This window comes from Protopterus annectens, chromosome 3.part1, assembly GCF_019279795.1.
Source record: "Protopterus annectens isolate FY-2018-M chromosome 3.part1, PAN1.0, whole genome shotgun sequence".
In the NCBI taxonomy this organism is placed as follows: Eukaryota; Metazoa; Chordata; order Ceratodontiformes; family Protopteridae; genus Protopterus; species Protopterus annectens.
The window spans coordinates 936,747,656-936,773,004 of NC_056732.1; the positions used below are offsets into that span (position 1 = coordinate 936,747,656).

General features: G+C 40.5%; 1 protein-coding gene across 1 annotated transcript in view; it reads left to right on the plus strand.

Annotated features, from left to right (window-relative positions):
• Positions 1–25,349, plus strand: part of TMX3 (thioredoxin related transmembrane protein 3) — a 1,593,937-nt gene that overhangs the window by 1,332,772 nt on the left and 235,816 nt on the right. The window contains exon 12 of the mRNA XM_044067138.1: positions 21,929–21,982. Coding sequence (XP_043923073.1) covers positions 21,929–21,982 — 54 coding nt within the window. The remainder of the gene's footprint in view (positions 1–21,928; positions 21,983–25,349) is intronic.

The window sequence follows — 25,349 nt, forward strand, 5'->3', positions numbered from 1 at the left end:
GAACCAATCCCTTCTTCATGCCCAAGGTGGTATCCAGTGTGGCTCTTAATCAGTCCATTCATTTGCCAACCTTCTTTCCTAATCCACAGAACAAAGGGGAACGGACACTGCACTCCTTAGATGTGCACAGACAACTTAGATTCTACTTGGGCAGGACTAAACCTCAAAGGAAATCTGAACAACTGCTGGTGGCATTTGCTGCAGGGGCAGAGGGGAAGGCTATTTCAAAGCAAACCATTTCTAAATGGATAGGCCATTGTATTAATTTCTGCTATAAGCACCATGGAAAACCTACCCCACAGGGGATCAGACCCCACTCAACCAGGGCTGCATCTACCTCTACAGCCTTTCTTAGAGGCGTCCCTGTTATGGACATCCTAGAAGCTACTACCTGGAGTTCTGTACATACTTTCACTAAGCATTAACATTTGCCAATTTTCTCTAAATCCAGAGCTGGCTTTGCCACTGCAGTCTTGCAGGGCCTTATAGCTGCTCCTAATGCTATCTAAATTCCTCCTCCCATCCTTAGCTTTGGGAATTTACCCAAATGTGATGACTGCAACAGTGAAACACGAAGAACATAGTGCAGTTGTGTACCATAAATGTAGATGTTCGAGTGTATTCACTGTTGCAGTCCTGGTTACCCTCCCTCTAGCCCCCTGACTTCTTTTGGCTATACCTCTACTCTCTTTACTATGTTTAAAAGCTTTTTGGTGTGTTTGCTTTTTTGTTGGAGGTATAACCTTGTATATTTATATATTAAATTGCTTCCCATTAGGAGGGCACCTGACATTTGGGGCAAGAAAAACTGATGTAATGGCATCGGCTGCATGTTTTATACCCCTGATGACCTGACGTCACGGAAGAAGAGACAGCAACCGACGCAGGACCCAAGACTTTGTTAATCAGGCCAACTGTGGGCTACTGCAAGCAGATAACCCAAATGTGATGACTGCAACAGTGAATACACTCGAACATCTACATTTATGGTATGTGTACACAACTGTACTTTTGGCTTATTCCTCAATGAAAGTTCACTTGTCAGCCATTTCTGCTTAGTCTGCCATTGACCCCCCTCTTTAGATTCTAGATTGGAAGTAAAACTTTTTCTGAAAGGCGTCCTTCACAGCAATCCCCCAGGAAACCAGTTCCACCTCCTTGGGATTTGAATTATGTCTTAGAGTAGCTAACCGTAGCCCCTTTTGAACCTATAGCTTCAGCTTCCTTAAAGATTTGTACCTGGAAAACAGTTCTTTTACTAACTTTAACCTCTGCTAGGAGGGTTTCTGAGATTCAAGCTTTTATGGCTTCTCCACCTTTCCTTGTTTTTCATAAGGATAGGATGTCTTTGCGTATTAGTCCTTCCTTTATGCCCAAGGTGGTGAATGAGTTGTCTCTTAATCAGTCTATTCAATTGCCCACTTTCATCCGTTCTCCTTAATCCTCCAGTGAGGGGATCTTACACAGCTTGGATGTGCACAGACAACTTTGGTTTTATTTGGATAAAACTAAGGCCATCAGGAAATCTGGTCAGCTTTTTGTTTCTTTTCATCCCAAGGCTCTGGGTTTGCCTGTTTCCAAGCAGACTATTTCCTCTGGGATTTTTAAAAGGCAATTTTTTGTTTTATGTGTTTCACAGTTAGAATCTTTCTGTTCTTGTAAAGGCTCATTCCACTAGGTCTATGGCTTCCTCTGGTGTGCTCTTTAAAGGTTTGGATAGTAACACCATATAGGAGACTGCCACTTGGTCTTCTTTTCGTACTTTCAGCAGGCATTACAAGCTGGATAGTATTTCTAAATCCAGGGCTGGGTTTGCTAGAGCAATTCTTCATGACTTTATAGAAAGCAACTCTCTTCCTTCCTCCCCAGGTTTCCTCCTAAGCGTTGGTATTCTCCTGCATATTAAGATTACTGCAGTATACTGCAACATTACAATAGAAGGACATAGAGTAGTTGAGTAAAATCTTACCATAACCATAAATGTCCTTCTCTTCTATGTTTGCAGTATTCTATCCCTACCTCCTTCCCCCCTGTACCTTGTTTTTTCCTTGGATGGAAGGTAATTTTTTTCATTTCCTTTCACTGGTGTTCCCCCTGGGGGATTTCAGCTCTGAGGATTGTACGTGTGGACGTCCTTTTATGGCTGACATTCGGAAAGCCATATGTGCAACGTCCCCATGTATCTGCAGTACCTAACGCTGTTGTATGCTGGCTGGACATCAGATCACTTGGGGCAGAGGATCTCTGACATATTAAGAATAGTGTAACATAGAGAAAGGACATCTATGGTTATTTTAAGATTTTACACAAGTACTGTTTCCTGTTTGAGCCCCTGTTCTGTTCTGTTCTGCTACACCTTTTTCTATCAGTTTTATGGCTATGTTATATTTTTCAGTCGTCGCTTAGAGACAGCAGACTCGATCTGAGGTGCTCAGGGGCATTATGGGTAAAGGGAGGAGCTTCATGTCCTAGACTGCAAAAAAAATGGCCAAGTCTGATCTGAGGATCAGATCTGAACCCATAGGTTGAGGAAGAATGAAAATGGAAAGCACAGATACATAGTCAGGTAAGTACAAGACTTAAAACTGTATCATTTTTATAGCTGAAAGAATAACACTCTCAAACTTCTGTCTCATGTCATATTTATATTTCGGCCAGAGTGTTGTTTTAACAAATCTAGAAGGATTATCAGACAATCAAATCCATTTGAATTTTGAGAATCAGAATTCTGTGATTTGTTTTTTAAAGGCCTTTCTCACTGGCTATTAGTTTAGATTTCCTATTCTGGCCCAGACAATAGGTAAAAATTCTATAACTTCCACTTTTAGGTGTTTGCTTACTTGCCTGTTGCTGTTATTGCATTTCATTTGTCATGTACTGAGCTAAGAGGGCACAACCAATCCTCATATTCCCCAGTCCTTTTATGCTGGTTACTCAGTTTAGATGAAAGTCGTAAGATGCAAATGGAAAGTTCCCTTGTTCACTGTCCAAGTCTCTGAAACCTGTTTAACTGTTCCTGCTGTTGTCAGATCACAGGCCAAGACCTACACAGCTATTGTTTGAGTTGACAGAGGACCTCAGCATGAACATTCACCCCCTGTAGCAGAGCTTCAGTCTGGCCATCATTGAGAGGAGGCACAAAAAAACTTGAGGTGTGCACTGCCTTACAAGACTATAGCATATGTGGAAAGTGGCTAATGTAGGGATTATCTAAAGTGTTTCTTGCATAAAACCAGCATAAGGGTCATATAAATGGATGAGAGAAGGCAAGGCTTCCAGAAGATAGGTATTGACTGAAGCCTCCTCTCACCTACTTAAACCTGTGCCCTGAGACACTTGCTTTAAAGAGGGGTTGTGCTTGCACCTGTCATCTGGCAGTAAAGAGAGGAGAGATGCTAGTAGACATATTGGAAGTGTTTCTGACAGTGGGATCACTGTATTTAACTTGCTTGTCTGGAACAGGATTCTAACTAGCCTGATTGCTGAAGGTAAGTGGCGGTATTCCCCAGAGAAGGGTTGATGGTTAAACTAGTTGAACTTAAGTTTAGGAATTGTACCCATTTGAAGAAGGTTCACTGGTAAAAGCTGAGAAGACTGTTTTTCACACCATGTGAATTACTAGAAATATCGGCTACACTGAATGTGCCCATGTTTATGAATGATGGTGTTCTTTTATGTGTACAGTACCACAACCTTATGGAGCCCATGTAGTTGCCTGCATAAGGCCAAGTACAAGCCTGTTTCATGGTGGTGCCATTTGTGGTGTGCTCCACCCTGGATGGTGGGAACCTTTGTCTGATATTCAGGGCTTTCCTGTTATTCAATCAGTGCATTTTTATTGTGCATGGGTACAGACCATCTCCCTCAGAAGGTAAGGTGGGTGAGATTCTGTGATTACTTATTCTCCACTATGAAGGGTATTCTAATAATCTGAAGTATTTGTTTCTAAAGGCAAAACGGGTAATGAAGCCTCCCAAGTCTTCAGCTTCCTTAAGTTCACCCCTGCTTTGGAGTGATGCTCAAGCTCATTAGGTTTTCTGCAGACTGGCTTGTAGCTCCTTTTCCCTTTCTCTACATAATGTTAAAACATTACTTGTGAAAGAAACTGTTAAGATCCTTAGGTCTTCCCTCCATTAGAGCCTCTCCTAAAAGATGACATTTATTTGACTAGGAGGCATCTAGATTTTGTTTCTGCTGCTCCTGAGAAGGCTGGTACTCTTTACAAGAGTGGAATGACATCCTTGTATGGAATTGCAAGGCATATTCCTTTCAGATCTCTTTGGTCCAGCACAAGTCCAGTATAGCACAGTATCTTTCCAGTTTGCCACTGGACAAGGATTCCAAAGGTTTGGGTGAGGTGGCCAAACAAGGGCCTTTAGGTCCCTTAATTGACATTTTTGCTCGTCCCTCTTTCAGTCCTACCTTATGGACCATAATTGACTTAATAAATGCCCACTGAACTGGATGCCCTCACAGATCAGCTGAATTTGTTAGTTTTTATCTTTCCTGTTAGACTGCACAGACCAGCAAAGGTTAGCATTTTCCCTGGTTGAGTTCCCATGTGGGGTGCCATTCTTGTCTGTCTGTCCATGTGGTTCCTGTCTGTCTGTCCATGTGGGTTTTTGACGTGTGCTGTGTTTTTTCCTTCATCCCAAAAATGTGCTTTAGGTAAATTGACAGTCATCCAAATTGCTTATAGGTGTGTATTTGTGTAATGTGGGTGGGTAGCTGTCAACATCCCTGTGGTTTTCTGGTTTCTTATTCAGTATTAATTCGCTGTCTTGCCTTAACCATGTGCCAGGGTATTCTTTGTCTTCCCATGACCCTGAACTGGTTTAAATGAGTATTGAATGAACTTCCAACATCAACAAAACCAGATGGCATGACAGGTAACCTAATGCAAGGTATTTTTTCTGCATTAGGCTGCCCTTATCAGGCAGAGTACTTCTCTAGTGACACTTAAAACCATTCTACATGACTGGAATGGGGATAGCACAGGGATATGAGAAGAAAGCGTACTTATTGGGGGACATTATTAGTATGTCATCAGTACCGGGAGTTATTGCTGAGCTTTTCAGTGGCCTGCTTGGTTGCAATCTTAGTAAGAACCTGTGAAACATATCAATGAATATCTGTTAGTACTCGTCTTCAGTGGACTCATCTGGTGTCTTTCTGTTCAGTTTTTATAGCCTGTGATTTGCAGACCTCCTGCCTGTACACAAGTGGTGCCCAACCCCTGTGTCTGCATGTCCCTTCTACTTCTCACTTAGTTTGGATCTTGATCCTAACTTCATCACTGAAAAGATCCAGTGTCTGATAACTTAAAAAATATAATTGTTACACTGTTTTTGTAGCAACTAGATCATGAGCCATCAGCATTTCCTCTTCTGACTGGGAATCAGACATGACATAAAACACTGCCACAAATGTCAGCATTATAATGAGTTCCCTACACACAATGCAATAGACAGGAACTCAGACCTACCCTTTGTCTCACCAGATGGTGGCATTTGAGAATGCCCAGTATGGAAGTTGGCAGTAAAATCTGTCATGTGACTCCATGACTCTGTTGGAGCTCCACAAGAATGTGAAGAATACAGAGGACATACATACATTGTGCCTTTGTGGAGGTAAACAAGTTTTCTGAAATCACCTCACAAAACTGTCATGTTCTTATTTCCCCTTCAGCCAGCAAGGTTGGGGCCTGTACTCACAGCTCATCTCTGGCAGTAACCATAGGATGTTCTTTCTGGGTTGTCAATACTACCCTACCCATCGTCTGTGTGACTGAGCAACCTGAGCTCTATTCAGTCTGTCAGCACCCCAAGCAACAGTTCCTTAAGCGAGAATACTTTCCTGGACTTTCTCCAGGTCTTGTTGTTTCATAGACCAATTATCAAGTATAATGCTCCATTTGGCATGTACCTCACTAGACACCTGCAACCGCTGGAGATGCCACAGAAGTACTTCACAAAGAGGATCATAGGCATTAAACACATGTCCTACATGAACAGACTCAAAATAGTCCAGCTATTCTCTGTCTCATATTGCTTACTTAGAGGTGATCTCTGCTTAATTTACAAAGCCATGTCTGACCCAGCTCTGTTAGAAATGCTCAATCTAAAGAAATCCCAATCCCTCCGCACCATCTAACCTGGACAGAACACCAAAGGCGGAGGTGTGTCCATATTCATTAAGGATATCCACACCTCCAGGCTAGTTGGGCAGCATAATGCATCCAAGGTTATCCAAGTGCAACTAACTCTGGGCAAAACTGTAATCCAATTGGTCTATTGCTACAGATCCCCCACCATGCCCCAGGAGTCCCACTCCTACTTTCTTGATATATTGGAAAATATTAGGGTTCAACCAAACACCCTAATAATGGGTAATTTCAACTACCCCACCATTAACTGAGAAAACTACTCATGTACAAACTCATAAATTCCAATGCTCTGGATCAACTTATCCACACCCCCACCAGGGGCAACAGTATACTAAACCTAGTCATTACCAACATGAGTGACCTAAAATTAACTCCTCGTTGGTCAGATCCGACCATAAACTAATCACCCTAGATATCCGCATCCCGCCCCCACCCACTATTAAGGAAACCACGGTAAAAAAATTCTCCAAAGCCAACGTCATACTTCTTAAGGCAGAAGTGGCGAACTTCATGACACCCATGCAGATGGACAATACAGTTACGGCTGCTGAATCCTACATAAATGCACTCTATAAGCACTTATATGAGTGCATGGATCGTGCTATCCCAAACAGAACCAAGATGCTATCCTCCAAATAAAGGAAGCCAATCTGGTGGTCCCCTGCCATAAACAAACTCTACAACAGAAGGAAGAAACTGTTGCAAAAGAGTAAAATACCATGAGTGGAGGAGCTTCCTGGTCAACCTCAGTAAGAAGCTGAGATCCCTTATAAGATCCTCCAAAGCTAGGTCCGAAAACAAAATCGCCACTGATTCTAAGGGCAAACACAAAGCATTCTATAGCTATGTCAAGAATCTCAATGGCAACACCCACAGATCTGCTCTGAGTTACAGCACAACAGCATGAAAATTACAGAACCAACTGATATTGCCAACATCCTGGCAGATAGGTTCAGTGCTACGTTTGCCCCCCCCTTTTACCCCTTAAAGGGCCCATATCTATACAGGAAGAATGCAGAGTCCCTGTAATCACATCTATGCAGGTGAAAGCTGCATTCTCTAAAACCAAAAACACAGCATCCATGGGACCAGACAACATCCCAGGCTGAATTTTACCCCAACTTCAGAACGAACTGGCTCCCCACCTAGGCACCATGTTCAATCATAGTCTCACATCAGGCTTTGTGCCCATTGAATGACGCACAGCAACAGTTATCCCACTCCACAAAGGGGGAGCCACCACTGATCCTGGGAACTATCGCCTTATTAGCTTGACTGGCCTGGTCTGCAAGGCCATGGAACGTATCATCATAGAACTCATAAAAAGACATTGGTAACTTCCAAATTCTGGACCCCACCCAGTTCAGGTTTGTGAAAGGCATATCATGCATTCTGAACCTGATCGACTTCTTTGAGGCAGTCACCAAAGCCGTAGACAAGGGTAAGGTTCACACAGCCTATCTTGACATCGCCAAGGCTTTCGATACCATCCGACATGATGCTATGCAGGTAGGTAGATGCGCGGCCGAACCAACCAAGTAAACAACAAAAGGCCAGCAATGTGCGATCCAGAATTAGAAAATAGAAAATAATTAGGTCAAATACATATAGATGGCTAAATAATAACCCTTTATTAGACATGTCTAATAAAGGGTTATTATTTAGCCATCTATATGTATTTGACCTAATTATTTTCTATTTTCTAATTCTGGATCGCACATTGCTGGCCTTTCGATACCGTCCCCCATTCTGGAATTATAGCTAAACTCACTAAACTAGGTATAAATCCCTACGTCACAAGATGGGTTGCCAACTGGCTCCCTGACAGAACCCATACTGTAAAAGTTGCAGACTCCAAATCTGACTTCAAACCAGTGACAAGTGGAGTACCACAGGGTTCAGTCCTGGGACCTCTCCTGTTTGGTATCTACTTCTCTGAAGTACAGGCTAACACAGAAGGCCTCTGGCTAACGAAGTTCGCAGATGACTGTAAACTAGGAGCCATAGTTGAGTCCCCAAATGATGTGGACATCCTACAGAAGGGCCTCACTAAGACAGATGCCTGGTGTCAGAGGCATGGCCTCAAGCTCAATGCCAAAAATTGCATTGTCATCCCCTTTGGTAAAAACTACCGCATAAACGACAGTCTACTTAACGCCAAATGTGTGATGAGACCTTGGGAACCAGGTGGACAGTAGTCTTTCCTTTAATAATCACATCACCATAGTAGTTAGGAAATCCTTCTGTTTGGCACACCTCATCACAAAAGGGTTCTCATCCAGGAAAAAAAGAGGTCATTGTTCCCCTCTACTCGGCACTCATTAGACCCATTATAGAGTACAACGTCCCTTTTGGAATGTACCTCACAAGACATCTGCAGCAGCTGGAAAGGCCACAGAAGTACCTCACAAAGAGGATTATTGGCCTCAAACAGATGCCCTGCACTGATTGTCTCAAAAAACTCCGACTTTACTCTGTAGCATATCGCCTACTCCGAAGAGATGTCTGCCTAACCTATAAAGCAATGTTAAATCCAGAGCTGTTGGACATGCTACACCTAAAGAAATCCCAATCCCTCTGAGCTACACCTTCTAGGGACCTAAACCTTGTCACCACAATAAACAGGACATGCTGAAGGGATAGATTCCTGTCCCAGAGACTTCCTATACTCTGGAACAAGCTACCCATCTATGTCAAGCAAAGTTCCTCATTAGCACTCTTCAAGAAAAATCTTGATGAGTGTATGGGAAATAGGAAATACACCTCGGAGATCACTTCTGTGGCTCTGCTCAACAGGGGCACAGGAAATTAACTTTCTTGGGTGGAGTAAGCAAGGGAACCTTGTTGGCTAGGCTTACTTAGGCCCTTGGGCCGATAGCCTAGTACCTACCTATGAGCCACACACTCCAGAGACCTCAACCTCATTACCATGATCAACAGAACATGCTGGATGGACAGGTTCCTCACCCAGAGACTGCCCATGCTCTGGAATAGACTTCCCATATATGTCAAGCAGAGCACCTCGCTGACTCTCTTCAAGAGAAATCTTGATGAGTGGATGGGTAATAGAAAGTTCACCCCGGGGATCACTCCAGTGGCTGTACTTGATAGAGCCACTGGGAACTAACATCGGACAGCACGATGCCAGGGCACTTCTATGGGCTAGGCTTGTAAAGGTTCCAGGGCCTTTAGGCTAGTACACACCTATGAACCTATGGTGAGTAGGGTCCTTGGCAGTCATGTACATGAGTACCTCCCCGGGTGTGCAGTAGCAAGTCCCACCTAAACACTGACTATTCATATTGACATCTTCACCGGTCCAAATGGAGAGATGAAAAATCCGCAAGCAAAGGAGAGTAGTAGTGCTGAAACTGAATTCATCCTCAAGTCTTGGTGAGCACCTTCACAAGGTGGACTCTGTTTTTCACAACATCTCATCAATCACTGATATATATAGACTGCATTTATATAGCATATATCATGGTCAGAAGTAGGTCAAAAATTAAAAAAGATAGCTGGGTGCACAAGACCCAGGATAAAAAAAGTGCCTAATCCTGATAGGCACACTGGTGCCAGGACTGGGAAAAATGACAGTATAGAACCCTCAAAATATGGAAACATTCCTACAATGGTGCCAGGCCAGGTCCAGGTGGAGGATGGCCCCCATGTTGTAGAAGGAAGTAACATTCCACAAAATTCACAAAAACTGATAGGCCAAAGAAGAGCCATAACGACAATAGAGTGGACTGTTGAGGATAAGAAAGAAATGATGTATTGTTACTATTATGCAGAAAGCCGAGAATTTCCAGGAACAAGATATACAAAAAGACTGAGGGAAATTAAAGGAAAGAAAAATACTTCCGCAAGAAAAACTGTCAGAAGCTTCAAATAAAAAAATTGTGGTCATTAATACAACAGATTTGTGAAAAAAGAGTACATAGACCAAGAAACTTTGATCTGTTTGGCAAAAGAATTATCTGCGGAAGTGCAAAAATATAAACAACAAAACCTAGATATTTTTGAAAAGTATAAAATGAAATATGGACATGGGAAAGAAAGAAAGATTTGATGTGGTGCAATATTTATGCAAAGGCGAAAGCTAAATTAATCAACATAAAGAAGACAGCCCCAAATATATTCAAAGAAAAATACAGGCAAAGGCATCCAGACATGAATAATTTCACAATAAAAAATATTACAAAGAGGTAATGTAAAAAAGAAGAGTAGTAAATTAGAAGTTAAAAAAATAGAAGCTGAAGTTATGGGGTGTCTGCAAAGTGAAGGATTTGATGTAGAAGATCTAACACAAGTTACATCACAACATGATGGAACGAGTCCCCAATGTAAGGAGAAACAGGAAGATCAGGAGATATCTGAAGAAGAAATATGGACATGGGAAAGAACAAGAGATTAAATATAGTGTAATATCGATGCAAAGGAGAAAGCAAAACTAATCAATGCAAAAAGAGCAGCACCAAAGATATTTGGAGAGAAATACAGGCAAAGGAATCCGGATGTAGAAAACTTTACAATACAAGAAATAAGAAGACCGAGGAAAAGTAGAAAAGGAGATCAGTAATGGAGAAGTTAAAGAAATAGAAACTGAGGTTATGAAGTACCTCCACAGTGAAGGATTCAGTGTACAAAATCTAATTCAGAAAGCACCACAACAGGATAGTGCAGTAGACCTCTAAATTAAGGGGAAACCAGTAGAATGGGAAGCAATTGGTCAGAGGAGCCTTCCACAGGAAAGCAGTGTATACATTCACTTGAAGCTGGACAACAAGGGAAGGAAAAGAAAACTGTGGAAACTCTGAAGCAGTTAATGTTGAGGAGTGATAAGCCTGTGAGTTCACATATGACAGAGCAACGGATGGCACAGGATGAAACTGAGAATGCGCCACAGGAAGATGCAATATAACTTTCTATAGAATGCCCACAGGAAATGGAAGACAAAAGATGTGCCCTCAGTTTAGACGAATACGAGCTAAGGGAAGAGTTGCTTGACTTAATAGAGATGGATAGACATGTTAAGATCAATGAAAGAAATAAACTACAGAAGGTCAATAAAACCCAAAAAGTCAGAAGTTTGATAAAAGAACACAGTAATTAAGAATGCCCATAGAGATCCATGCGATATAACAGAAGTAAACAGGTTATATTACTGTGCAGCTAATTTAATAACTGATAAATTTCTACCACAAGAACACAGGGTAGTGAGGGAGAGGAAGGGGAGAAATTGAGTACCATCATGGAAGCATCGAATAGAGAAAACTATAAATGAATTAAGACAAAAAGTGTCACTGTTGGATGAGTATAGAAGAGGGAACAGATCAACAAAATGCTTAGAAATATAGACATGCTAAAGTCAATGTGCAGTATTAGAACAGATCGGGATCTATCATGTACTACTGCAAATAAACTAAAAATTCAGCAAAGGCAGAAAAACATAAAAAGTACACAGATAAATATAAAGGAAAAGTACAAAATAAGCAATTTATTGATGACCCAAAACATTTTTGTAGAGAATTGGGAAACAAGGTAAAAGGAATTGAAAGACCACAAAAAAAGAAGAAATATATACATTTTGGAAGAAGTATCTATGAACATCCTGTAGAACATAGCAAAGATGCTAAATGGATAGAAAAATTAAAAGAAAGATTAAGAAGTTTAAAGGTACAGGATATGAAATGGGATGAAGTAACAGCCAGAGAGATTGAAATAAAGTTAAGAAAAGCCTCTAATTGGAAAACCCCAGGCCTAGATGCCGCACTTAACTTGTAGTTAAAAGTATTAACATCTTTGCATGAATATTTAGCCATGAGGAAGAACTATTTATTTGAGCACCCTGAACAGACACCACCCTGGCTAACAAAAGCAAAAACAATGCCCCTGCTTAAGAGTGAACCTGCAAGCTACCCTAAAAATTATAGACCAATAACTTGCCTTCCAATAATTTATAAACTATACACTGGAATTGATGCTGACAGACTTTATAGTCATTTAGAGGAAAACTCAATTACGGTAATAGAACAAAAGGGCAATAAAAGAAAGTCATATGGAACAAAGGATCATTTGCTGTTAAATCAAATCATATAGGAGAACTGTAAAACAGGGGAAGAATCTAAGTATGGCATAGATTGACTAGAGAAAAGCATTTGATAGTATCCCATTTTCATGGATAAAAAAAAAGAGTGCTTAAAAATGTATAAGATACACACTACACTGATCGACTGCATTACAGTGACCATGAAACAGTGGCAAACCAGTTTGCAATTAATCCATGATAAAGGACAAATTATTATTCCAGGAATAAAAATTCAAAGGGGGATATTCCAGGGCGACTCTCTGTCACCGCTGCTATTCTGCCTTGCCCTTAACCTATTAAGTTGTCTACTTAGCAGCTTAGGCCATGGCTATAATTTGACTCCTAGAAAACAACAAAGTGTGTGTAAAGACTCCTCATCTTCTGTTTGTCGGTGATTTAAAACTGTATAGCTCATCAGATGAGGAACTGAAAGCACAACTGCAAGTTGTCAAAAGTTTTTCAGATGATATTAAGAATGTCATTTGGTCTTGATAAAATGTGCAAAAGCAACCTTTAAAGCAGGAAAACTGCAGCACCAAGAAAACATCAGTTTGGGACAACAATGTGATATAAAAGAACTTAAGCAAGAGGGAGTGTTTAAATATTTGGGAATATGTACACATTGGTTTACAAAGTCCAGTGAACATGTGGGAGAAACAGACAAATATAGGTTTTGTAAAACAGAATTGGAAACAGTCGTGCACCTTGTTGCTGGTTGTGATTATATTAATGCCAGAAGGACTGTATACTGAAAGGCATAATAATGTGGCAAGACTGTTGCATTGCGCATTGTCCAAACCTTATGGTATTGAAGTGGCTGGAAAACGCTGGAAACATGAGCTACAAAGCATCATAGAAAGTGATGAAGTTTGCATCACGTGGGATCACCCATTACCAACAGTTCAAAAGATAGATGCTAGAAAACCGGATGTAGTGGTCCATGAAAAGAAGACAGAAGTAGCATTGATCATTGAAATCGTCACCCAGTGACTACAGAGTGTTGTGTCCAGAGAGAGACAGTCATAAAATATCAGGATCTGTAGGTAGAAATGAAAGCAATGTGGAAGAAAGCTATCCAGACAGGTTCAACTGTAGTAGGAACAACGGATCTTATAAAAAAGAATCTACAATCATATTTAGATACGCTACCAATCCATGTAACCCTGTTTGAATTGAAGGAGGAGTCATTACTGGGCACATTGTGGGTGCTGAGAAGAGTACTTTTGGCTGACATCAAAGACTGAAACAATACTAATTTCATGAACTTTAATCGTACTTTGACTTAGGAATGGGGTCCATTCCCGTCATGATATTGGAAACTCAAAAGATTTGGAGAAATAAAAGTGAGAGACCACATGAATATTCATCGGGTATTCAGCACTTAGCTGGAGGGGGCACTGCAATTACATAATTATTTTATTATTATTTTTATTTTTGTTTACCGGGAAGGTCCGACTGGACAGAATTGTCCGTTTTCAGTGGAGGCCCGTTGAGAAAAGATCCAGAACAATTGCTAATATACTATACATAAGATATTTACACATTCAGTTATAAAAATATAGCCGACAATAAAATATGATTGCATAAGATATTTACATAGGCATAGTGGTTTAGACATGCAATTAAAAGTATAGCAGGTAGTAACATATGATGGTTGTTCATACAGTATGTTTAGTAGAGATAATCTTGAATATGTACTGAAGATAAGAGAAGAAAGGAAAAATTAAAAAAGGAGGAGAATATAGACAAGTTCATATGAGGTGCAGTGACATTTTAAGGGAAAGCTTTTCAACTTAGTCTAGGGGAGAGTTAGGGCGTATAGATGGGACAGTGGGGAGTAGGCAGCAGTGAGTTGGTAAGTAATGGGTGATAAAATATAGTGCATCTGTGGGAGTGTTAAAGAGGTTGGATAGTGGGTAGGGGAAAGGAGTTAGAATATGTCAGCCAGGTGCTAGGCAGTTACAAGTAACGTGTGATAATATATAGTGCATCTGTGGGAGTTTTGAAGAGGTTGGATAGAGGGTAGGGGAAAGGAGTTAGAATATGTCAGCCAGGTGCTAGGCGGTTGCATTTCCAGGAGTTGTTTAGGTGGGAAATAAGCTGTTTTTGAAGATGGTTTTATTAGGTTGCACCCTGATTTGTAGTGGTAGGGAGTTCAAGTCTTAGCAATGTTGCTAGAATACATGGAGTCACCAGAGCTGTAATGGCTTTTGGAGATTGCAATTAGTGCCTTCTTAGTGGATCTAAGTTCTCTGTTATTGGAGTAGAGGATGATCAGGTCTTGTAAGGCTGGGGTTTTGTCAGGTTGGTACAGTATTTGGTGAGCTAGAAGAAGGTGATTTAGAGCTAAGGTGTTAGCGAGTTCAAGCCAGGAAAGCTGTTTAAGGGCTTGACAATTGTGGGGTAGTAGGAGAAGTTTGTGGCGAATTTTGCTATTTTGTTGTAGCATACTGATAGCTTGTTTAAATCACTCTTGTTTAGATTAGTTAGAGCAGGAGAAGCATACAGTAAGGTAGAGAAAAGATGGGTATGAGCTAGGGTAACTTTACTGTTGCTGGTTAGGAAGTTTTTACATCTGTAAAGAGTACCTACTTTTTTGTTAATTTTGGTTATTGTATGAGCTATGTGTTTGTCAAATTTCATATTATTGTCAATAATGAACCCTAGTAATTTGGTTTGTGTGACGGGGGAGATAGGGGCATTATCTAATGCAGAAAAAGGGAACAGGGGAGTAGGTGCTGCTGCTTTGGAAGGATGAAAGAGCACAAGTTCGTCTTTTTAGGATTTAGTATTAGCTGGGAGTTTTGTTAGCCAGGTTTCTATGGATATAAAGGCTTCTTGGATCTTGATTTGAAGTTGTTGGAGGGTGAGGGCAGAGCAGATTAAGGTGGAGTCATCGGTGTATTGAACCAGGTTTGCTAGAGGGGTGGCTTTGTGAAGATTATTTGTAAATATAGTGAAAAGTAGGGGTCCTAGGTTTGATCCTTGGGGTACTCTAGTTTTACAGGAAGTAGGGGGGAAAGGGAGTTTTCCACTGAGCAGCTTGTTGGCGTTGGGAGAGAGAGTCCTGAAACTATAATAGAATGGAGGTATTTGGTTTTAATTCTGAGAGTGATGTTATTAGTTTTGTGTGGGAGACTGTATCAAACGGCTTTGATAAGTCAAGGAAAACTGCAGACACTAGTTGGCTGTTGTTGTGTTGCATATTTACTAGGTTACTAAAATGGATGAATGCAGTGGTAGTGTTACGGTTGGGGCGGAATCCTTGTTGAGTTTCGGCAAGAAGATTGTTGGAGAGGAGATGTGATAGAACCTGGGTGTGGCAGATATATTTTTCCATTATTTTAGCCAGTGCGAAAAGTATACCTATAGGGCGGTAGTTTGTTAGGTCATTGGAGTTGCCCCCTTTGTGAATTGGTATAATGTTGGAGATTTTCCAGAAAAGTGGCACCTTTTGTTCTGAGATTGATCTGTTATTGATTGTAGAGACTGGGTAGGAAATGGCTTTGGCAGCTATTTGTAAGAATTTGGCAGGAAGTTTGTCTGCTGCTAAGGTGGTGGGTTTAAGTTTGGTTAGGTGTCTATTGATTGTATAAGTTGGTACAGGTTGAAGGGTGAAGGAGTTAGCGTTATTTGATGGGTTACATAGTATAGTGGGGATTGAGGAGTGTGGGTCTGTTGACAGATTTAATATACAGTTGGTAAAGAACTCACTGAATTGGGTGGCTGTTATTTATAGAGGTGGTGTCTATTTTTGGATGAGGATTTGGTGATTTACCTAGTTGGAGAATACTGTTTATAGCAGCCCAGAACGTTTGTGGGTTGGTATTATGCTTAGTTTGAATTTCACTATAGTATTTTTGTTTATTTAGCCTGACTTGCTTTTTTACAATGTTTCTCAGTTATAAGAATGTTTGCCTATTAGGAGTAGTTTTGTTTTTGCACCAGGTGTCCCATGCTTTGTCCCTTAAGTTGCAAAGTGCAATCTTTTTACATTTTTGCGGGGGGGGGATGTGCCCCCTGCACCCCCACACCCCCTGCAAATTAAATGTACCAACTCCAAGATCACACTACATTGAGGAAAAGGGTAAATTGTGTGCATGATGTAACCATCAAATCTGCATAAGCATCATTTGAATACATCACGGCCTTTTGGGATGTCAGTCATGCAAGTGACACCCATGCCACACCCACATATGCACAAACCACCAGGAGAGGTAAACATGTACCGGATCACCGGGTCCTCAAGGGTTTCCCACATCAGGGCTGACATCTCAAGACCCACAGTATCAGACATTTGACATTTGGTGGGACCTCTCCTTACATATGCAGGAGCATACAATTAAGATTTAAGGGTTAGCATTTGAACCAGGCCTTTTGAAGGCCTCACTGGGCATGTTGTTTTTTTCCGTTGATCAGATTGTGGCACACATCCGTCATGCATTTGGCCCTGTGGCTGTCACTCCAGTATGGACCTGCCTGTCAAAGAACAAGGTTTAGGGAACTGTATCCTTATCCCTGTGTTCTAGTAGAGGTTCATGGTTATGAACTACTTACCTTGAAGGTTGGTTGTTGTAATCTCATTCTAATACACAGAGGTATAGTTATATTTACTGAACGCTGCCTACACCTTATTTACAGCTCAGTGCTTACTATCTCCAGAACACAACTGCAAACGTGTTTCGACTAAATATCGCTCAACGATATATGTTTTGATTACACACACACACACTATTTTGTGTGTGTGTGTGTGTGTGTGTGTGTGTGTGTGTGTGTGTGTGTGTGTGTAGGGTGCAGCATAGAAGTTACGATTAACTGTGGAATGAACAAATGCTCAAAAGAATGTAGAAAACAGATTTTTTTTTTTAGGTTAAAGTAATAGTGTTTTACACTAACCTCCCCACCACATACACACACACACACACGCAGTTTCTCCTTTTTCTACCCATAAAGTAATTACATGTAGTGTACCTTCAGATATACACTCCAGACTGTCACACGATCTGTCCACCACCACCACCACCACCCCACCCCAGCTCCAACAGGTGTCCAAGCCTATAATTGAACTCTGATTGCCTAGGTCATTATTAGGCTTTTTATTGCTGTACTCTGTCAGAGTTTTATTTTCATCTGGCTTATTCTACTTAGTGGAAGGGTATTTTTCTTCTTGACAGAGAGGTTTTCTGGTATGCATCAGTTGGCCAGCTTGCAGGTAGTTGTGGCCTTTCTGAGAATCTGTATGACTACAGTCTCATTTATTTAACTGCCAGGGTGAATGTCTGCAACATTTTTTCCCATCTTGAGCTTGTGAACGTCAAGCAGTGACTGCTTAAGCAGCTCCTTAAAGGTGCTTTGCTGTTCTTTCCACCTTTAAAAAAACAGCTCATCCCCTTTGAGACAACTGTTATTGTTATTATGTCCACCTCTTGGCATCTACATTTTTTTGTAGCCATTACTTCCTCTCACAGGATCATGGGTAATTTGCCTGCTTAGGTGCAGGTGAACCATATTTGGCCTTTCACAAAGCATAGTTGTCCCGTAGGACTGACACACTTTTTCTCCTCAAAGTATGTTTGCATTTTTGTATGTCTGTAAACTAAGAAGCATTGACTGCAGATAACCTATTTTCACCCGAAGCCTGGGAAAAACATCAGCAACACTGCAGAGAACTAGGATAGTTTAAGGTGAAAAAATATTTACAGCAGCATGAAAACACAAAGTTAAGTAGTGAGAATAATATGACATTATATTAGTGTTATTACTTTATTTCAGCAGTCAGAGATGTATGCTAGAATCAGTCTCTTCATTTGCATATGTTTTTTCAAGGAGAAGAATCTGTAGAAGAATGAGCCCTGTATATCCTGAATATCCTAGGAAAGCACAGCTTTTGGATGAAGACTTTGTACAAGTTTAGCAAGAGTTTAGAAAGACATGATGCTTGTCTGTTTCCTTTGGTTCATGTAGGGGAGAGCTTGAAGGTAAAAAGCAAGCATTGTCAAGGTGACTAGCTGACTGCATTGGGTTTTTCCCTTAGGTGGCTAATCACCCCACTGGAAAGGCTGTAGCCATTGATCGTATCACCAGAGTCTGCCTACTTATATTGCTACCGTTAAGCATGCCTTCACTGTGGAAGTTTGTTCTGTGGCCTTGTGGTTTCCCTACTTCAACCTTCACCAAGCGTTATTGCTTGGACCCAGACTTCTCAACTGCCCCTATTTTGTAGAGACATCCCCTGATGTTTCTCAAAGTTTTGTTCCATTTCCCCTAAAATTGTAAATCATTTTGAGAATTTCTAAAATAATAATACAACATTTAAAATGTGTAGCTAATTTGGGGCCTTTTCCTTAGTTTTTTTTTTTTTTTTTTTTTACTTTGTTCCATATTCTGTTGGTAAAAGGTGAGAGCGCTGCTTGGACCATAACTTCAGGAGATTGTGTCTTTTAGCACTTTACATGATTTGTTTGTTTGAGCTTTCAATTTATGGTCCTATTTCATATTCCGAGATCGAAGTGTGCTTTCCACAGTTTGTCCACTAAGAGGATTCAACAGTAGGTGTAATAGATAGGTATACAACGCGTCTTTTGATCTGTAAGGAAGTCTTCAGTGGATACTTGAACACATTCTGTTGCCATCTCATAATGTCAGGACTGTCCCTTCTTCCAGAGGCTGCTAACTACTTGCAAGTCAGACAAGCATTCCTGTATGTATCCGTGTACGTTTTTGTCTTACACATTGTGCTCAGTCAGTGGATGTGAACATATTTGTAGGCATAGGCAGGCTGGTGCTTTGTTATTATGGCATGTGCTCGCTGGAGGCATGCGTGACCCTAAGTATGAGAGCCAAAGAAATAAACACAGATTAACAGAACTACAGGCAAAAAAATCAAAGCAGTCCACCCAGTAAGGTGGGTTCAGAATATCAACTTTAACAAATATATACTCACCATACCAACTGATCTGTGAGGGAGTCTTCCTCATTCGGTACTTACTGAAGTGATCACCCTAAGAGATCAACTTGTATAGTACGTACATATCTGATTTTTTTATTCCACCTGAGACCTCAACAGCTTCAGTGAGCACTTATTGATACGTCAAGTTCCATTTGGCCACTCGTAGGGGGTCATACCCACCGGGATGGTGTTGTGGAGCTTATTGACTAACTTTTAGCATATCATTGTCCAGGGTCTATGTAGAGGTTTTAGTTAATTCACTCTTTCTGAGCTTCACTTTCTTTACAGAATGTTATTTTTTAACTCTGTCTGCTTTACTCAAGCTGTTTATCATCATACGTACCATTGTAATGGAAACTTTGCCAGAGAAGGTTCTGCTAGTGTTTCTTACAAATTGCTGCTGTTGGGCTTGACAAAGGACATGCACAGGGCAGTTTGCCACAAAAAAAAACTGAAAATCAAAAAATGTACACAATAGTGGCACTACATAGAAAGGCAAGCTTTTTATTAATGGTTATGCTGTTTCATCGCTGGCACTTTATCAAAGCCTGTTATGTTGGAGCATTATGTACTAAACTGTAGTTATAGCAATTATTGCTGATTTCAGTGGTTTTGCTGAAAACATTTTATTTTTTAATATCTGTTCCAACCTTTTACGGGTCATTTTGGATGGTCTGGTTGTTGTGGGGTGCTAGACTTCTTAATGTTTTGTTACCTTGTTTCAACTGCAGTTGAATTCCTGTTTTACTCAGTTACATAAAGCAGTGTTGCAGTCCTGGAGGAGGACAACATTTTAGTTGTTGGTGGCCTGTTCCCATTCTCAATGATTATGTGACCATAGTTAGTCAATTTACATAAGAGGATATGTGGTTACAGGGAGCTTACCCTATACCGAAATATTGTGGTATGTTTTTTTCCTTGTGCCGTATATTGATGGTAGTCACTTTCATCTATTTAAATGTTTTATTATTTGTTGTGCTTTCAGTTGTAGTGCTTATCCTAGAAAGAATTTACTTGACAGCAAACTTATAAGAGAATATCTATTTACAAAAATAGTCCCATAGTAATAATGCAGCAGACCACACTATGTACCTGAAAAAAAAAGACAAAGCTGTCAAAATTGGAATATTTCTTCAAAAGTAATTCTGAATTCTATAACACTGAACATAGAATCAGAAATCTACCTGTGATTAACCATATTAATATGAGTCTGTTACATATTCATATAAACTTCCTGAAGCACTGTGCTTCCTGAAATTTAGTTTGACCTGTCAGTAGCTTGCTTTGAATGTATCTGGCCAGTCAGAGTTTCACAAGTCATTCCTTTGGATAATATCACATTTCTAATGTTCTGTTAAGTTACTTTGTAAGCAGCACCTGTATTTAGCTACCTACCTTTAAAAAGAATTTTGCTGCCCCCCCCCCCCCTACTGTCTCTCATTCATCAGCCTGTACTGGACAGTCAGGCCATTCATTTCCATTGCCAGTGTGAAGACTTGACATGAGGAACCATCGTGTAGACAGCCATCAGTGGTTGTGGAACTGCAGAAGATTTGGCCCCAGCACTTAATTTCTGTTTTGTTTTTCATAAATGTGGAATTTTTAATACCCATGTAAGCCGACACCAGCCTTTGCAGATAGGAGTCAAGTTTAAGTTTTCATTCAAAGAAAATCACTGTAAGTGTGCAGTACCTTCCTGCCTTATGCAGCATTTACAGATCAGTATTGCAACATGAATGCAACCTCATTCGGTGGAGATAAACTCAAAGCCTTCTGGACTTCTAGGTGTCAAAACGTGCTACCTGCAGAGCTATTGATAGTTTTCATGATCTAATAGTTACTATACTTGTCCTGTTGTCTTCTTGGCATGTATTATAAACTGCCATACGTGCTTTTTTAATTTTTTTAACAGGATCATTTTCTACAAATGTTAGTTTTAACACACATTTGTCAGTTCACTGGTTAATGAATCCATGTTTGTTTCTGCTTCAGCTTTCTAGTGTGTTGTGTGTCACTGTAAGGAAACACTTTTGGGAAAATGGGCTATACTCAGCATGTACATACATAAATAAGGCAGAAAGACGGTCATTTTGACTCATAAAGGGACCTTTTTGTAAAAGATGGTTATACAGCTGATTTGTACAAAAGTGGAGGCTTATCATATTGCTTACAAATTAGTTAATGTAGTGCCATTTTTAAGCATCCTTTGAATGAATGGTTTGTGTTTTGAAACTTAACAGGTTCTGGCAAGCTAATGTGTATTACAAGACCACTGTAAATAAAACGTAGAATTCTAATGCCACATAGCTCTCAATTTATTGTATTACTTTGATAATCGAGTATACTAGGCATCAGGAACACATTTCAGTCATAACCCAGGCCACAAGGACAAGACAGCAGTAGCCAGTCGACCTGCATAAGGGCCTACATCAGAATTTCTTTACAAAACAAATTGTTGGTAAATGGAACAGTGTGATTAGTGATGTTAGTAATACTTGCTGTTGCTGAATACTGTTGTTGAATACTGAACATGACCTGAATAAAAGCTCTAAACAGGGTAAAGTTAATGAGCATAATGTGCACAGGAGACTTCCTGTGCTTTGCCTTGCCTTCTTAAGGTTTATAAAATGCACTAGTTATGTTCTTCACTGCAGTGTTGGTTTCCTGAGTTTTTATGTGTTAAGTCCAGTATGCTTATGTAGTTCTGCATTTTGTGTCAAAACAGGTTGAAGACAGTCATGCAGGATGTGGCTAAAGAACACCGTGATCAATTTCACAGGTAAATATTGCCATTGTCTGATATTTCTTCCTATCTGTTGTGAATGGTATAATCCTTCCGAGGGTGTCATATTAATACACAGTGTGAGGTAGCAATGCAGCAATGCTTTGAGCAGTTTGATCAATACATCAGAGAAGGACTAGAGAAAAATAATACCAGAGGAACTTTCTTGTGCGTGGTTGTAATGTACTTTGTACCTTTTTCCATTAGTGCTTTCAATGCGGTCTCCAGATGGTCAATTTAGCTGGCTTTATAATGGTTGTTTTTGTACTCTCTTGAGGAAACATCCCGTTTGGTCTAATCTTTACTTCAGCTTCTCAAAGAAAGCCGAAGATTCATCAAAAGAGTATTCCTGTAATAAAGCTTAAGTGGTTGAAGTGAACCACTTAGTGCATTTTTCTCCATATACCTGGGGTTTAATATATCCCAAATGTAGACACATTATCTCTATTAGTGGTAACGGAGCATCTAGACATAAAACTCACTTACAGCATAAAGGGCAATTCTTCACTTTACAGTTATTTACTTGCTAAAGAGCCAGTTAAAAACTAATATTTCATTGAATTTTGTAACATTTGTCAGTAATTTTCTGCATTATCCAAAATTTGCCCATTTAGATAGCAGTGTGTTTCTTTAGGTTTTGCATGTTTTTTCACTCTTGTGTTTTTGCATTCTTCATAGCATCAAAAAGTTGTGTTAGATATGTTTCAAGAACTCCAGGTAAAGATATCATAAGTCTGCAAAGTATAACTTCAGGTTTAAGCAGGCATCAGCAGGTGCCTGCAAGGCAGCACTTTGGAGCATTTTTTGAGAATATGAAAATGTCTAACCCAGGATGTCAACATGACTGCTTAGAATTTCAACCAGCAGTTGTAGCATTAGTAGTACTAGTGACTGGTTTACTCATCAAAGTGAAATATTAAGAAGAGGTGTAGCGTATGAGTTTTGAAGCATGTCCTTCCTTAGATCACTATTGCAGTATTCAGGTACTTGTGGGTTATGCTGCCAAGAGACACTCAACATCTGGCTGGAGTACCAAAGCCAAAAAAAGTCTCGATTCTCTGAACATCCAGCATACGACCTCTGCCCACAGGTGTTAAGGGTACATAAGCAGATGTATGAGCATAGAATCAGCAGACTGTCTTGCCATCAGTCAGAATGCAGAAGCTTTGGTAACATTTTTCTGTTTACCACATCATGTGCCGCTACCACTGCCAATGCTTGGTCAGATAAGTACCCTGTTGGAGAACCTTCTTTTCATAGTATTTTATCTTTAAGATTTGCTTATGTCAACTAAGAGAGGGAAGTGCAACTGATAAGGCAGATTCCTTATAAAAATCTGTGCTTTCAGTGTTTGTTTTACTTGGGGGCAGAACGTGATTACCATAATTGTAAAGTTTACTAGTCATTTGTTCCTAAAAAACCTTGCATACTAGACTAGATTCCCATAGTACATATTTGCAGTTAGTGTCGCAAGAGCCTTTTGCCTCACAAGATGGTGGAACCTTTGGCCTTAGATGTCCTGCTCTCACCCAAAAAGTTTAAAAAATTAAAAACAGATACTTTTACTGTCCAGTTTGACTCAGACATTCCTGCTGAGATGCAGCAAGAATCTGTGGTACGTCCAAGCTCAGGAGAGGTCCCTGCTGCTACAGTGGTCCTGTGGGAGACTGGTGTGGCATTTCTCACCTGCACGTCTGACAGGATTGAATCTCTGACCTCTATAGAAGAGAAGGGGGGACCCAGGGTGATTATATCTGAGGGACCCAAAGGCATACCTCAGATACTTGTCTGAGCATAGGTCCCTGGCTGTTATCAAGGTCCAGCAAGGTTCTGCAACATTGTGCTCCATTTAAGTGGATGTCCCGGGCATCTAGTCGAAGAAATGGCTTGACTTCTTTCAAAGCTTGTGTAAGGCCATTCTCTCTTTTGAAGCCTGCTTCATTTATTTCTTTCCATGTTGCTGCTCTTCCATGCTGGAAGCAACAGCACGAGTCTTTGTCAGAAGAAGAAGAATCCGATTCTGATAAGGAGACTCTGGCCTATTCCTCCCAAAGTTATTCTCTTGGACAACTTCCGTGATTCACCTCTTGAGGAAATTTCCTTTGAGGAAACTATTTGAGTGAGATACAGCACTTTGAGTGGGACACTAAACAGGTCTCAGACTATGAGTTGTTGGATGTTGGGGGACATTAAGCCCTCTGGGGTATCTCCTGTCTTTGAAACCTTTTTTGGATGCCTTTGCTTCCACATCTGCTAATCTAGATTCTCAGTCCTCTGCACCTAAAAAAAACTGACAGGTTCTATAAAGTACCAGAAGGCATGAAATTCTTGTGAAAGAATCCAGTAGCAGATCCTGCAGTATTTTCTTTGTCTACCGATAAGCCCACTAGTCTTCTTCCTGCATTAAATGTACTGCCGTCTAATAGAATCGTAGAGCTATGCAAGTTTATACGTGTCGCTGTAGCTTTCAGAGTTCTCAACTGCCAAACACAAATGACAAAGTATTTACTTTCCATTTTCAGAAACCTAAGTCTCGAGCAGAGATTGAAGATTCTGAACAAAAGTCTCAGGCTATCTCTTTGCTTAACTATGCCACACAGGTAGCCAGATACTCCATTAAGTGCAGCTGTTATGCTGCAAAGGCTTCTTCAAGAGCTGCTGCCACAAGCTCAGCCATCCACAGGTTTGCTTGGTTTTACCTTCATTCTGTTCCAGAAGATAAGACCGAGCTTCTAGATTCCCCTCTTTATAGGGACCTCTGTTTTGGCCCCTTTGCAACTGAACTTTTCAAATCTGCAGGAAAAAAGGCAAAGTCATGTAGGACTTTAAACAGATTTTTCTTACCTCAGCCCCAGAGATACTTGAAGAAGCACCCCTCTAAAGTCCACTTCCTTTGTTCATAGAAACAAAAACTTCTCAAAAAGGAAAGAAAATCACTTAAGAATAGCTTTCAGGAAAAAACACAGAGGAACTTCAAGCCTGGAAAACTTCCTTTCGAGACAAACCTGCTTCCAGCTGACTGTTTTGCTTCCCTATCCCATCTTGGTCCACATATCCCTCTATCCTGAAGGCTTCATCTATCCCTTCCAGCCTGGGAATTCATTACTTGTACAGGAGTAAAAACTGTATTTTTAGCATTTAGGAGAGGTGTGAGGGCCAGAACACAGTAGGATTCTTAAAGGCTTGGATTCCTTTTGTTCTTAAAGTTAGATCAGGACATGCCAGTGAGCATTGAATGTGCTCATCTGTCCCTAATGCACAAGCAGAGCCTGGAGCTAATCTAAACAGAGTAGTGGTGTGCTTTCTCTCATTTTCTGAAAAATAAATGTTTCTGAAAGTCATTTTGTCTAAAGTACTGTTGCCG